General features: G+C 35.0%; 1 protein-coding gene across 1 annotated transcript in view; it reads right to left on the reverse strand.

Moving 5' to 3' along the window:
* The window catches only part of CCDC178 (coiled-coil domain containing 178), a 466,106-nt gene that overhangs the window by 174,996 nt on the left and 275,799 nt on the right, over window positions 1-15,311 (reverse strand). The window contains 1 exon segment of the mRNA XM_012656574.1: window positions 4,610-4,759. Coding sequence (XP_012512028.1) covers window positions 4,610-4,759 — 150 coding nt within the window.

Here is a 15,311-nt window from a genome sequence, read left to right on the forward strand (position 1 = left end):
GGATTATTCCACTAAACACTAAATCAATCAGTAGTAAACAGATTTTCTGAGAAGAAAGAGTTACAGGAACAACAGAAAATTCTGAGTTAACAGAATTGACAGATTTCTTAAAATGAGATTCCTCAGATTTTTTAATATGCAAATGCAGTTTGAATCTTTTACAAGGAGATATAATACATATAACATGTATATCTTCTCCTCTCTCTCTCTCTCTCTCTCTTTATATCAGGGTTTCTTAACCTCAGCTTTATTCAAATTTTGGGCTAGAGAATTTTGTTGTGTGTAGGGGGGAGGAGGGGATATCCTGTATATTGTAGGTTGTTTAGCAACACCCTTGGCCTTTGTTCACTAGGAGCAACCAAAATTGTCTTCAGACATTGCTAGATATCTAGATATCCCCTGGGGGACAAAATAGCCCTTGGTGGAGAACCACTGATATATATATATATATATATACAAGTGTATATATATATACACACACACACACACACACACACGCACATGCACAAATACACACACATCTCATATATATATATGAGAATTTTACATTTAATGTCTTTGATATACCAGGGATTCAAGCATCACACTCAACAGATTACTTTTAAGGCATTGCTAACATAAAAAACTGTTCATTGCTATAATACATGCAACCCCACCAGAAGAAAATCTTCTCAAAATTACATAAAAGATACCTAAATTGACGATTCACTCAGAACTGGTCCTAGACTAAAGAACTGGTTTGATTTAGATTTGACTAAACTAATAAAATCTACAGATGATACAATTTTCTGAGAAATTAAGATGGAAATTTTGTCCAGTGAGGCCCAGGCAATGTGCATTAAGTAGCAAAAACACAGGGTTCTTTCCTTGGTAAGGTGAAGAGAGGATGATGAAGAGCTCTGACTCTATGCCACACTGCAGGAGGGAATCCCCGGGGCTTGGGATCACAGCCTTCAGCATGGACACAGAGATGAGGTGGCATGTTCCTGTGCCCTCTCTAGTATCTTTGTCAGTACAATGGGTTATTAATAATATTAAATATATTGTGAATAATTGAATGAATGAATGAGTAGTGTTTGAATTTTGTGAGGCCCAGAAGTGTTCCTGAGAGCCCAGCACACTCCGTCTGCTGCAGGGTAGTCCTCTGATTCCTGCTCCTACGTGATCCCTTCAGAAGCCCAAGTCACTTACAGATAATACTCCCATATGATCATGTCCACAACAGCTACTCTTACTACATCTCAGCTACTGATCCACTCAAACCTCCAAGAAAAAAAAAAGTCACAGCACGTGCTCATCTGCAGTTTATTGGAGAGAATATTTGATCATAAATTAAGAAAACTATGTCTTAGCTTGACTTTTCCTCTACTTAATTGTATATGTGATAAATCACTGAGGCACTCTGGCCTCCCAAAGGTTCCTCGTCTTAAAGAGAAGAGTAGTATTTCTACGGTTGCTTCTAGTTCAAAAGTTTAACAATTTAGAGTATGATACCTATCTATAATCCCTATGAAAATTAAATAGCTTCTAATTTAATAGGTAGTTCTTTCTCCACCAGAAAATCATCATTGGGAAACATGGCTCCAGTGAGATAAAATTACAAAAACAATCAGTAAATCAAAGACTGTTTCACCGGGACACCAGACACATCACATATAATTGATATGACTGTTGCAAGCTTTATAAAACTTGATGAGACATGCATAGGATTGTTTGATTAATGTTAAAGTAAAGAGGTAGTGCTGTAATCATGCAACGGGTTGAATGTAAGAACAACATGAGTTTGATCCCCATTGCAGTGTCTCCCTCTACTTGAGTGATCTTGTGAGATATCCGATCTCTGTTCCATATCTTATATCGTGAAAGATGATAATAATAGTAGAAAAGTCCCCAGGACTATTGAAGGTCATTGAAAAGATAATGTTTGCAAATTGCATAGCACAGATACCTTGTCCACATACATGCTTGCTAAGTGCTGGCTGATTCTGTAATAATTTCTGTTCCCTTAGTTTAAAAGTCCTGGGATTTGTAGTAGGCAATACAGACAGCTTATGAAATAATTAAAAAATATATTTTAACCGATTTTGAAAGAGATTTGCTTTTCAAACAACAGACCACACCCACATTTGCATGCTCACTTAACTTACCTTACTTCGTGGGCCCAAAGAATTTGATGCGTCACTTAAACACATGGTGATTTCATCAAAATATTCATGGATATTTTTAAGAGAAGATATTATAAAAAACAATATATTTTAATGAAAAGTATTGGAAAACTTTTTATGAAAATAATAAAAATGTCTCTATCCACATGGAAGTATAATCTGTTTTTCAGATTTTTTTCCTTCATTTATTTCTAGTGTTATTTTTAATTTTGACATTTGAGAAGTTTTAGATTGGATTCTAGTCTATCGTTACCCATGAACAGGGCAAATAAGAATTCTGTATAATTGCTTTTATTAATACCTCTTCCTGATTTTTAAAGGGGAAAATGCTCATCACTGCAAATTTTTAAAGTACAGGAAATCATCAAGAAACATATGCTAATAAAGCAGACATAATATTATCGCTAAGAGAAATATTACAGCATTCTAACATTTGAGACATCTGTATTTAAAATTGTGTTAAGGAAGGGAACATTATTTCAATTTAGGCTTTCTTCGCTACACTTGGCCTAAAAATACAGAGAAGTATAAAATGTGCAATTTGTGTAGAGAAAATAATACTCCCTAAGAAGCACAATAATTAAAATATAATTATTTACCACGCAAAAAAGAATTCATGTTCAGAAGCAATGAAATTAGTTTAAAACAGGAAGAACACACACAGAATTCCTGAAGGTGAGATCCCTTTTATCTGACAAGGGAATACAACAAGGGAATCAGAGGATGGATGGTGCTTTTGTGTACCCAAACTAACCTGGTCAAAGGACTAAAACCCACATACATGGGAAATGCTGTAATACCAAAGAAATGGACTAAAATATTACAGGGTTTTCTCATTTTTGATGGCCAAATTCCATCCTGTAAGCAGTGCATTAGACACTAATGACATACGATTTCTCACTGACAGATTTAAAAGCATCAATAAGGCCTCTCTGTCCATTGCAGCAAATTGATCCTACATGACACTGACAAGGGCAGCCTGCACTTAATGACCTCCACCGCTGAAGGATGGCAATGAAAAATGATTGGAAGTACAAATAAATCTTTGAAAGTTTCCCTGAAACAGGTGTGCTAAAAGTGATTCGTTTGAGGGATCACAAACATAAACCCAATCTCCTAGCATTCTCCATTGTCTGTCTGTTCATACTTAAGTCTCACTTCTTGTATCTTGCATTAAGATTTGCTTTAATTCCACAAATGAGATCAAGACAATTTTTATCTTTCTATGGAAATATGATGTTAGGGTTTCCTCTTAAATGCAGAATTCTCCATTATTTATGCAGGTCTCTAATATATTTGTCATTTGCCTCCAAAGGATTCTGTACAAACTGATGACAAGTGCACATACAATTTATTTTTGTTTTCTCCCTGATTAGAAAAGGAAACACAGTATAACCATTGATTATTTTCTCTTTCTCAGTTATGAGCAACAAGTAGAACATGCTTAACCTCAATAACTACGTCAAATGCATCAAGTGATTGGACAAATGCTTCATGGATATATAGATGCTCTTTCTTTGAATCCTGCAAAATGGTTTGCGGACATTGAGATTTTTGGCAGATACTTGTATTATCAATTCTTTCCCAAAAATACTTATTTCTTGATCTATGTTTATCTTTCTACTGTTTCAATACAGATTTTTAAGGGAAAAATACATCCTTCTCTTTCCCAATATATTCAGAAGATTTAACTCTCATGAGAATAGATGGATGGGAAACAGGGAAGTTTATAAGAAGGATACCAGGTGGGTATAATAGTTACTTACAGTTGCATCCCTTTATTTTTGAAATAAATTATTGTGGATGGCTCTTTTATATTCCTTACCAGTTTGATGAGAAGACTTAAGTTGGAAAGGGTAACTTGCCAAGATCACTCAAAGCCCAGCCTCCTGCCTTTGCAACATTCCACAATAATGAGGGATAAGTATAGCACTGGAATTCTAAACTACTGATTATAATACAGCAATATGGGCAATACCAATAGGAGAAAGGATCCATTAGCAGTATGCTGGTCCTTATGGCTAGGTAAATCGTTTAACTATAATCATGACTCTATATTCTGAAATTTGAATCTGGTGGGGGGTGGGGAACAAAGACTCAAAGGAAAATAATTTTTCTCAGCACTAAGTCTATGAAAACATATTTAAATCTACAAACTAAAAAAAATCAGCATTCCTAGTTATAGTAAATTGAAAGCAAATTAGCATAAAATGATGGATTAGAAACTAAATGTTTCATTTCTCAAATATTTTTTTAAAATTCAATATCAAAAGGTTGATAAAAATACACAACTACACAACAAAACTTGACGAAAAGAAAATATGCCATTTTGTAGCAAAAATATCGCCATCAGACTAGAGATCCCAAAACTGTCAACTTTTTACTTTTTGTAGTGTACATGTCAAATAAATCATTATTTTTTAAAAAATTAGAAAAACCAGTACCTGTTTCTTATCTCTAACTGAAGCATCAAGTGATAGCTGTCTATCATATACATTCAAATAATTGTCCTTTTCTGTTAAGCAAGTAGCCTGTATCTTTTGATACTCTTGAGCTAAACGTAGATTTTCTTCCAGTAAATCTTCTTCTATTTTCTAGAAGATAAATATATATATAATTAAGATAATTTTAATTTGTTTGAATTATTCCATCTTTTGAATTATCTAAACATGTTCCATCACATATTGTAGAAAAATAAAACAACCAAAAAATGTTTCCCCTGATATGAATACCATTCTTTGATTTAATAATTTTCTTTCTTGATGCAGGTTTTAGTTTTTGTTTTGAAACACTGATGTGTGATACACCAGAGTTTGTCGGACTTGTGTTTTACTTCTTTCCACTACCTTTTCCCCTACTTCCCTCTATCATGGCTTGGCAAATACCCAATCCTCAATCCTGAGAGCCTCTAGTCAGTATCCCAGGAGCCTTGTTCCAGGTTCTCATTTTCTTTTCCTTCCTTTACCCTCTGTGCTCAAATAGGTAGAACATATTTTGGAGCTCAGAATGTGATCTCCAAGAGGTTCAGGGTGCTGGCACTCACAGAAAACATTAAAACCATAGAGGAAGAAAGAGTAAAGGACTAAGAACAGGGAACTCAACATTTTGAAGCACCCAGAACCATTATTTGTTATTAATATATTTTAATTATAGTAAAGATTAAATCTGTTTCTGTGAGCTGTTGAGAACTTTATAATGCCCTCTTCTGTAACTAAATAGATATATATCAAATCTAATACAAAGCCCTTACAAAATAACCTTACATCATTATCCATTGGTAAACCGAGGGTTACCTATAATTTTAAATTAAATGTGTGAATTCAGTTTAGTAGTGTATTGTTTTTTTTTTTACATTTCTTGTACAGAAGACTTTGCCTGCTTCAAAACTATGGAACTTATCAACCACCTTAAATATTTCAAACCTCTTAGTCTTGTAATTTCTCTTGTGGGAATCTATTCTAAGCAAAAAGCTTTATTCATTACTATGCTATTTATGATAGCAAAAAAGTTGTCAAAACACATAAATGTGGATTAATCATGATGATGATAATGATGATTAAATAACTACATACAAAATAATCATTGTGAAGCAATTAAAAATGTTTCCTTGTGAAAATTGGCATCACATCAAACCTTTAGTATAAGTTGTTAAAAAATATATTGCCGTATGAGGATATGAATAGAGGAAATGTAATTCAGCAGAAAATTGCCTGTACAAATATTTCTGTATTTACACACTTGAAGATTTATTAAGGTCAGTAAACATTTCTCATGAAAGCCTGGTATTCATATTGATCCCCAATGATAAATACTGTGTCATAGCTGTTCTTCAAAAAGCCAAAATGATGAATTGAGAACCATTTTAAATGCCCTTGTCTTAATTCTGGCACAATAATTTAAAACTTTAGAAACTTTTTTTCTAGTAAACTTGTCTAAAATCGCATAGAATTATCTTTTGTTAGGAGGAGACATTTCTATGAATATTTTCCTCTGGTGGAGATATTTTTTAAGGATGGCAACGATACTTTTTTGGTATCTTAACACTCACATTAAAATTCAGTCCTCAAGTGATTGACTTGAAACATTGATAAATACTCTACTGGAGGCCGGGCGCGGTGGCTCATGCCTGTGGTCCTAGCTCTCTGGGAGGCCGAGGCGGGCGGATCGTTCGAGCTCAGGAGTTCGAAACCAGCCTGAGCAAGAGCGAGACCCCGTCTCTACTAAAATTAGAAAGAAATTAATTGGACAACTAAAAATATATAGAAAAAATTAGCCGGGCATGGTGGCGCATGCCTGTAGTCCCAGCTACTCGGGAGGCTGAGCCAGGAGGATCGCTTGAGCCCAGGAGTTTGAGGTTGCTGTGAGCTAGGATGACGCCACGGCACTCTAGCCCGGGCAACAGAGTGAGACTCTGTCTCAAAAAAAAAAAAAAATACTCTACTGGAGGAAGAAGTAGGAATCATTTTGAGTTTTTTGTTTGTTTGATTTAAGATAAGCACAACTCTGATATTTCAGATATCTTAGTTTTCAGTTACTTTTCTTTCAAGTATTAGATGGCTACTATAAACATTTAATTTGAGAGGAGTGCTACAAAAGTTGTGAGATTTGCATTAAACCTATTTAATAGTACTTACTTGGGGAAATATTTGTTAATTAATGCTTTGCTCACTGTGTAATATGCAGTTTTATTTCCAAATGCAGGTACTTTCAATTTCTGGATGGCACCAGTACTTACTGTGTATATGCTATAATTAGGGTAGATACCAAGAAATCCAATTGTATAGTTATGCCAATGAATCCTCAAAACATTGTGTATCAATCATAATATTTTACATTATCATTTACCAGTAATGAATGTATAGAAGGATGTACCAATTCATTATCTATTCCTGAAAGTCAGTGACCTTCATATGTGTAATGAAGTTTAAGTTTTTTTAATTTTTAAATAATAGTATTCTACTGACACTGAAATGTTTTCTATGTTTAAGTGTGGTTCCACCTCACAACTCAGACTTGTTTAATTTTAACCAATAGTATTATAACATGCAAATGAAACAAAGGGGGAATGATAATTATTGGCAGAAATATGTCCAGGGGAAATAATGCTACCACTACTGGAAGTTGAATAACTCATAAAAGGATAACTAGAATGTAGAATTTCTAATTTTTTGCATTTCTTAATTTTACATATTTCTTGAATTTATTCAAAAAGTATAGATAAGGATAACACTTTCTCAAAACTAGATTTATTGCTATTTATTCAATCCTTGTTATTAATGATTATTAAGAGACATGGTGAATGTGTGTTAATCGTTTCCATATTGTCTAGAATTTATTAAGGAAAATACTTAACTTTGTTCTCTATTATCACAATTATTTGTTAAACCTTGATGCTTAGGGGATGTTACAGCTTCTTATTCCCACATTTTATTAGAAAATAAAAATTATGTTTGTAAAGAGCTGAACAAAATCTAGACTATAAGTTCCATGAGGGCAGAGGCTATCATTTTGTTCACCCTAAAAGATGTTGAACAGAGCAGAGCTGACATGAGTAGGTGCCCAGGTTTTCAGTAAATGAATGAATGGCTGCATACACATAATAACAGTTAGGAAATGCATATATTTTGTACTTTAGAGCCACACATTTTATTTACCGACTTCTATGAAATAACCTATCTGTAATATAAACACCTATTATAATGAAGCACATTCATTTATACTATTTGATACTATACTACTTGAGAGGTGAAGATTTTAAATATATAAAGACAGTTCACACAATCTGTATTTTCTCTAAAAGCTATTCTGAGGATAATAACATTTTTGAGGCTTAGCAAGAGTTCTTTATTTGAGGCTCATCATTAATTGACTTTCACAAGGTATGTGAACCCCTTGAAACTGTACACAGCATTTTTCTTGTGTTACCTAATTAGCCTGTGATCCTCAAAATATTGAGGAACCATTGCTAAAGAGAAGACTTGGCTCCTTCTCTGTCAGTAAAAATGCTGAAAAAATAAAGGCAGATTGAAAATCCAAAATAGCCAAATAGTAATCACGGTTGTCCAATTTCTTTTTTCACTTGACCTTTCTTATTTTTTAAGCCATGGATTTCATCTTAAACTTTTCCTCCATTTTTACTTTAAAGCTGCCACCATGTTGTGAGAAATCCAGGCCACATGGGAAGGCCATGTGTAGGTATTCCAGAAAACAGCCCTAGTTCAGGTCTCAGACAGCAGTATCAACTATGAGTTAATGACTCATCTGAAGATAAATCCTGACTCTACTCTCCAAGTTGTCCAGCTGATAGCCCAGAAAGAATAAAACAGAGACAAATTATCTCTGCTGTGCCCTGTCCAAATTTCTGGCACATAGATTCATGAGCATAAGTAGTCACTTTACACCATGAAGTTTGGGGGTACTTGTTATATGACCATAGCAACAGAAACACCAGGTATCTTGTGAAAGGTTGCACAACTATTATATTAAGAAGAGGAGCTGGGCAGACTGGCTCCAGATCCTGGGCTCAGACACTTAACTGTCTGATATACTCCCTTTATAAACACGAGCCAGCTCTCTTAAACACAGTGCAATGCTGTCTCGATAAAACCTAATGAAATTAAACCATCGAAACAAATAACTGAATTCTCTTGTCCTGAGGCCATTTCTATGAATCAACTGTCTCATTATAATCTGGCTAACTCATAGTTTTTTGACAGATAAAATGGGCTGCTAAAGGAAATTAGAATTTGGTCCCCTTGGAAGCTACTCTTCATGGGCACATTGGTTAAATATTAATACAATCAGTCTCTTGTGTTTTTTTGATCTACATGATTCCATATTTCCTGATTTGATTAGACCTGTTGCATTCACTGGCAAGACCAAGTGCATGGACCTTCAAAGCTGATGCCCGCACAGCTCTGGACTACTGTTGAATGTAGCAGAGTAATGCTACCCATTGTGACCTGTGGAGCTCCAACCAGAGACACTTGCCCTGGACAGAGCCTACATCCATTTGAACGGTTTTTTTAAAAAAATTTAAGATGGTCTAAAGGTAAAGGAGATTACAGAGAAAAACTTGATTTAAATATTCTAGAGAGCTGGTTATTATTATATTTGCACTATACATGTAAGTGCAAAAAAGCTAAATAGCTGTTAACAAATAGCTTATTGTTAATAAAATCATCACGGTGTCTATGACTAAACCTATAGTAACGTGTCATCTATACCCTCCATTACTCTTAATATAGGCATTTGGATCCAGTTCACTAGGCAGTGGGGGCTAGGTCCTTTTGTCAATTATGTATCGAAAGAGATTTGTCATCTTACAACCCAGTTCTAATTCTAACTCTCCTGTTCTGATGTAATTATCTGTTGCTGTCTCAGCTAATCCTTTCTGATGATCTGTCTGTCATCTCCTGATTCTTGGTTATTTATAGTTAACTGCAGGCAGCTCCCTGCTTTCTTGCCTCTCACCTGGTTTACTCTGGCTGTTACTACCGCCATATCCACATTCTTACATAGACTGCCCCAGACTGACTTCAGTCCCATGGTTGGAAAGAATTGACTTCCTGCCAGAACCACCAGAAAACAAATTTGTCTTGCTGGTATTTATTGACTGATTTTCCTTCAGAGCATCATCACATCTAGCTTTTCATTCATTTATTTATTTGTTTATTCAATCATTTGTTTAGCAAACCCTTGGTAAGTTTACTCTACGGGTCCAGCTTAATGGCTAGGCCAGGGATTAAAAAGGAGGATAATATGTGATCCCTGTTTACTGGGCATTGCAGGCTAGAGTGGGAGGCAGAAGGGTAAACACGTCTATTTGAGTTACTATGGAATCAATTCTATAAGGTGGGGAAACAGGGTCAGAAAAGGTTTCATAGAAGAAATAATCAGTGACCTGAATCTTAAAAGAGTCATTTTATTCAGCAGGGATCAAAGCTGCCCTGCCACATGAGTGAGGATATATTTGAGCAAATTTGGAAGAGTCATAGTCAAGAGAAATGTTTTCTTGGTCCCTTTAGGACCGTTAGATTATTGTTATCTATGACTTGGGAATTAAGTTTTTATAGGTCATGTTCAATGTTCTGCTATCCCTCGACTTTAAAATACTACTACTAGTGTAAACAATGAAATGTACCCGCATAGTTAGTATCCTATTGAAGCATAGCATTTTAACTAATGCTCAGTTCCAAGCACTGATGTTTCAGCAGCTTGTGATCCTGTACAAACGCCCATACATTACACCACTGATCTTATACCATTAAATCCCCACTGTCCTCACATATGCCTTTGGGACATCTCTGCCACTCTTGGTTGCTGGTATGGTAGATTTATATGCAGTGAGGCTTTGATGTCCTTAAATAGGCATTGCTACCACGATTGATTCATAGAATATGCAGGGGATAAATTTTAGAATAAATGAGACAAGAGGGCTCCATGCCTGTTTGTGAACACTGTCACCTCATAAGCTTCCCCTTTGATTCATGGGCATTAGTGTGATGAACACAAATGCTTAAAATACACACCCATTCTCTAACAATATAGCAGACAAGGAGAAAACGTATACTTTATTAGGTGCATCACCTACTGTGTGCATTACAATGCTGCTCCCTTAAAATCTATATGCCAGTTACTACAAAAAGCAAGAGTTCTCCGCAGTGTTTCCAAGGAACAAGTCCGTAAGAATGATATGTGTCGATACCCTGAAGCCTCAGAGGAGCAAATAACTGTTTTAACTCTCCCAGGACCCACTTCCTTGTCTGTGCTGCCATGGAAACCAGCCTCTTGTCCAAGGCGAGTTCTTCGATAATTAGTCTTAAAAGAACATCCTTGATTTGTAAATCAACAAATCAGTCCTCTGTATCAAGGTTGTTACATATCTTAAACTCTATGTATTATCATGTTTGACAAAATTCTGTCTACTCACTCATTTATTCAAAGATACTTACTGAGCAAGTGGAAGACATGAAGCACCATAAGGGACATTAAGAGAAGCCAAATAGTACCGTTATGACACTGTTTTCTGAAAGCTTGTCACACACCAGCTGACCAGTCAAACTTGTCCCTGCCAGAGTCTAGGGGAATACTTTCTTTAGCTACCCTGCCCCAGCACACATATGTATGACTACACACAGGACTCCTTATCTTAGTTCCCTGATGGGGTGCAAATTTGGCTACTGCCTTGATTTATTCAAAAAGTTTACTAAAGGACACTATGACATTGCCTTTTAGAAATCAGAAGAGATTCATTGGGAATTGTTGAATACTTTATATTAACATTTCTTGTTTATTTTTTTTTCTTTTTTGTCTATGTTCATAGCACATATTTGATCAGGGATTATTGACAATAGCATGAAAAAACACACAATTATAGAGCAGAAGGAGCCTACAATCAGATAAGGGAACTATGACATTCACAAAGCTAACAAATCAGAATACATTGTATGTAAAGAAGAATAAAAGATATAGCCACATAACAAGAATAATTCTATGAGTGATCAGTTCCAGGGAAAGTGATTAGCAAAGTTTCAGGGAAGAGAGTTTGTGAACAGATTTCTGGAGATATTTCATATACAGGGCTCTGTGTGTGGTCTCAGCAGGGAACACCTGGCCCAGAAATACAGATACTTGTTAAATATTAAAAAGCACCTGATTAATGTGGGCAAGTGTTTAAAAAAGGGAACATTTACCTCCATGTTGACTATAGTATTCCTCTTATAACTACTGAACTTTAGGAAAATCATCCACAGATGCCACTTATATTAACCATTAAATTTCTATTTGGTCCAGTTTTCTTTAATATAACTGTATATCCCCTCAAAGTATTTGGTGTAACCGATTACAGAAACAAATTATGCAATAAGAAAAAGATTAAAAATTGGTGTCACCTAATCCATATCCCCAATGATTTTTCCCAGTTAAAGTGCACAATTTAAAAAAAGTATATAATGTCTTAGAATAATCCCTGACACATGCTATATCCTCAGTAAGTGATAGTCATAGTAATAATTCCCTAAATTTATTACTTATTAAATAAACTTTAAATTTTAATCCTGAAGATATTTTTGAGTGTAATGATGTTTTCCTCATAGTAAGAGTGTTAAGCAGAAACATACTGCATATTATTTCTTTGTTAAGTATTCCTATGCATTATCATAATTTAATTATATTTCAATTTGTTGATATTTTAAAATATATTTTGAAAGTCCACTACTCTTTCACAGTATCATGTGAAAGGCTCAACAACCATTTTCCTCTTCCTATACACCTTCTGGTTTGAATAGTTTAAGATTTAGAAAGGTTTCCTATTTACTCACATTTTAATGATATACATTTCTACTTCACTGGTGGAAAAGGCTGATCAGTCACAGAAAGGTCAGTTAACACTAAATAGACCCTTTCTTTATGTAATTACAAAGAATAATATCTTTGTGCTGATGGCACTGCACATCGAGTGGGTGATGCAGAGAATTAATGTGCTGCCTTGTTGGCCCATGGGATACAGATTCCAATACAATAACCACAACTTATTCTAATTATGCAACTTTAAAAGGTCATCAGCAAAAAGAGTTAAGGAATTATCAGCTAACTTTATCATAAAGTAATAATGTACTACATAACTGCAGAAACTGTAAGAACAGTACCTAGGAACTTCATTACAAATCAGAGAAAAACTGATCTAAGGGCTTCCAGAACACAAACTATGGCATAAATTAACTCTGAAAAATTAACATATATGATATTTTACAAGTTGACATTGATGTACTCAGGTAACCTGATCTCACATTACATTTGTAAGAAATGCTTGATTTTGAAAAAGTTTTTTTTATATTTAATGCCAATTTCATTGTCACATCACGTTACATGAGAATTTAAATATTTCTTTTAAAATTCAATCTGTTATAAAATAACACATGCTAAGTATAGTATATACAAAATAACAGTGAGGTACCTGAAGTAGAAAATGAAAGCCCTTTTTTAAAGAGACTGTTATTTTTATACCCCAGAGACAGCATTAAAAATTTAGTCCAAGTTGCTCAGAAACAGAAATTAAAAAAAAAAAAAAAAACTTACATTGATAGTGAGAAAATGGAGGACAAGGAAGTCAATTTCCTGTCCAAGGTCGCACATGGAGCAAGAAGCATTAATTGAGGCTAGGGTCCAGTCTGATGTCAGTCTGACATTCTCTCTGGGTTCACATCACCACCTAATATCGGATGTGGGCCCTTAAGACTCCAGTATGTGAATGCTCTGGTTTCTGACTACCCTACAGAATTGCATTAGTCTTTCAAAAATAAACTGGATACTCATATAGGGAAGAGTCCTTCCTTTGAAGTTAAAGAAAATATGCCCCAATGTCTCTTCCTTGGGAATGCAGAGTCAGAAAACAGTAGGTCTATTGTCACAGAGGTGCCAAATATGAGAACTACAGTAAATAATTTGCAGTCTAATAAAATACCCTTATGAATAGAGTTGTTACTAATGCCTTTTCTCTTTTGCTCCTCTCAGATATTCCCCTTATTGGGAAATAAGAAAGCATGCGCACCTTTATTCACCTGACATTGCTATTATTATTGGGGCCCTGTCCAAACCTTGCAATGGACCTCTAGCAGAAATAGGATTTAAAATACCTAAGGCAATTTTCTACAGATACTCATTTTGGGATGTGTCTACTCCCTAAAATAACTTAATCCCAGTATGGAAAAAAAATGCATTCTAGCAAATTGTCTCTTTCCAGCAAAATCTGGCCTCTGCCTACCTTTGTAAATAAATTTTATTGAAACTCCATCACACCCATCTATTTAGATACTGTCTATGAATTCTTTTGCTCCACAGTGGCAGAGTTAAGTAATTGTAATAGAGACTGAGTGCACCACAAAGCTAAAATATTTACTATCTCTTCTTTTATAGAAAAAGTTTGCTGACCCCTGCTCTAGACCCTTAATTAATATATTAGTATCATGCACAACTATGCTTCAATTTGGACCTCTCATTCAAGATTTATGTTGGCTGTACTTATACCTATGCATAAAGAAAGATTGCTAGAAAGAATTTTCTTTATTTTTCCAACAGAGGCACATACTAAGGAGACAGCCAATCCATAGTAACTTAAAAAATGTCTCCAAGTCCTTAAAAAAGTGTGTTGTTTGTGAGCTTTTTAAGTACTCTCAAAATGGACTGGATAACTTTGCAGAGAGTTACCAGAGCATTTAAGATACCATAAATAATGCCCAAATGCATATACCCCATGCCTTCTTTAATTAAATGTGGTTCATATAGGTCTTGCTTTATATGAAACTAGAGGTCCACTCATATTTCTGCTCCTGTAACTTGTGTTTTGGGAGTCCAGAATTAATTTCATCTTGCCAAGCTAAAGTTTAATTTTGTAGGCAGCACAGGTGTCTGTTCATTTGCAGAATGGGTGGGTAAAATGAGGTAGGTGGTCATGTACAATGAAAGACTGTATAGTGATTAGAAGAAATGGACTGGACAGACATTATAGCAACACCAAGTGATCTTTAAAATATAGTGCTGAGTGAAGAAGACAGAAACAGAATGATAAATATTGCATAAGTTAGCACATGAAAGATAGCCCCAGTGGGTGATTGGAGGGAAACAAGAATTAGGAATCAAGGGAGGAGGAAATAAATTGAGTTAGTATTTTGAGGATATGTAAGTCTCTATGGTTAGCAATGACACTGCTCTCTCTTAAAATGAATAAGTAAATGGATACCTAGATTTTCCAGGTTTTTTGAGGGGCTTAATAAAAATCCTTTATAATAAGGTAAACCAAATATCAAACAACTCTGGAAATACAGCTCTGCAACAATAGTTCCCCCAGCGAATATAACCTTGAGATTTAGTCTGTTAACTAGCCACGATCAGAGCAAATGAAGGCATGAAGAAATCTGTCATCATAACTAGGTAACAAATTCATGGACATTTCTCTCTATGCCTTCTTTTGCTCTTCTCATCTTTGGCTTTCTTCAACTTCTTATATACTTATTCTTTTCCATTTTCTCTTTTCTTCCCTTTGCTTCTCCCTTACTGTCTTTGTCAAGCATTAAACACTCTACTGTCTAAGGTCCTCTTGTTGTCACACTTGCCTCCTGAAGATACCATCTTCTCTTCCCATCATTT

The sequence above is a fragment of the Propithecus coquereli genome, unplaced genomic scaffold (genome assembly GCF_000956105.1).
Source record: "Propithecus coquereli isolate 6110/MARCELLA unplaced genomic scaffold, Pcoq_1.0 Scaffold51, whole genome shotgun sequence".
NCBI lineage: Eukaryota > Metazoa > Chordata > Mammalia > Primates > Indriidae > Propithecus > Propithecus coquereli.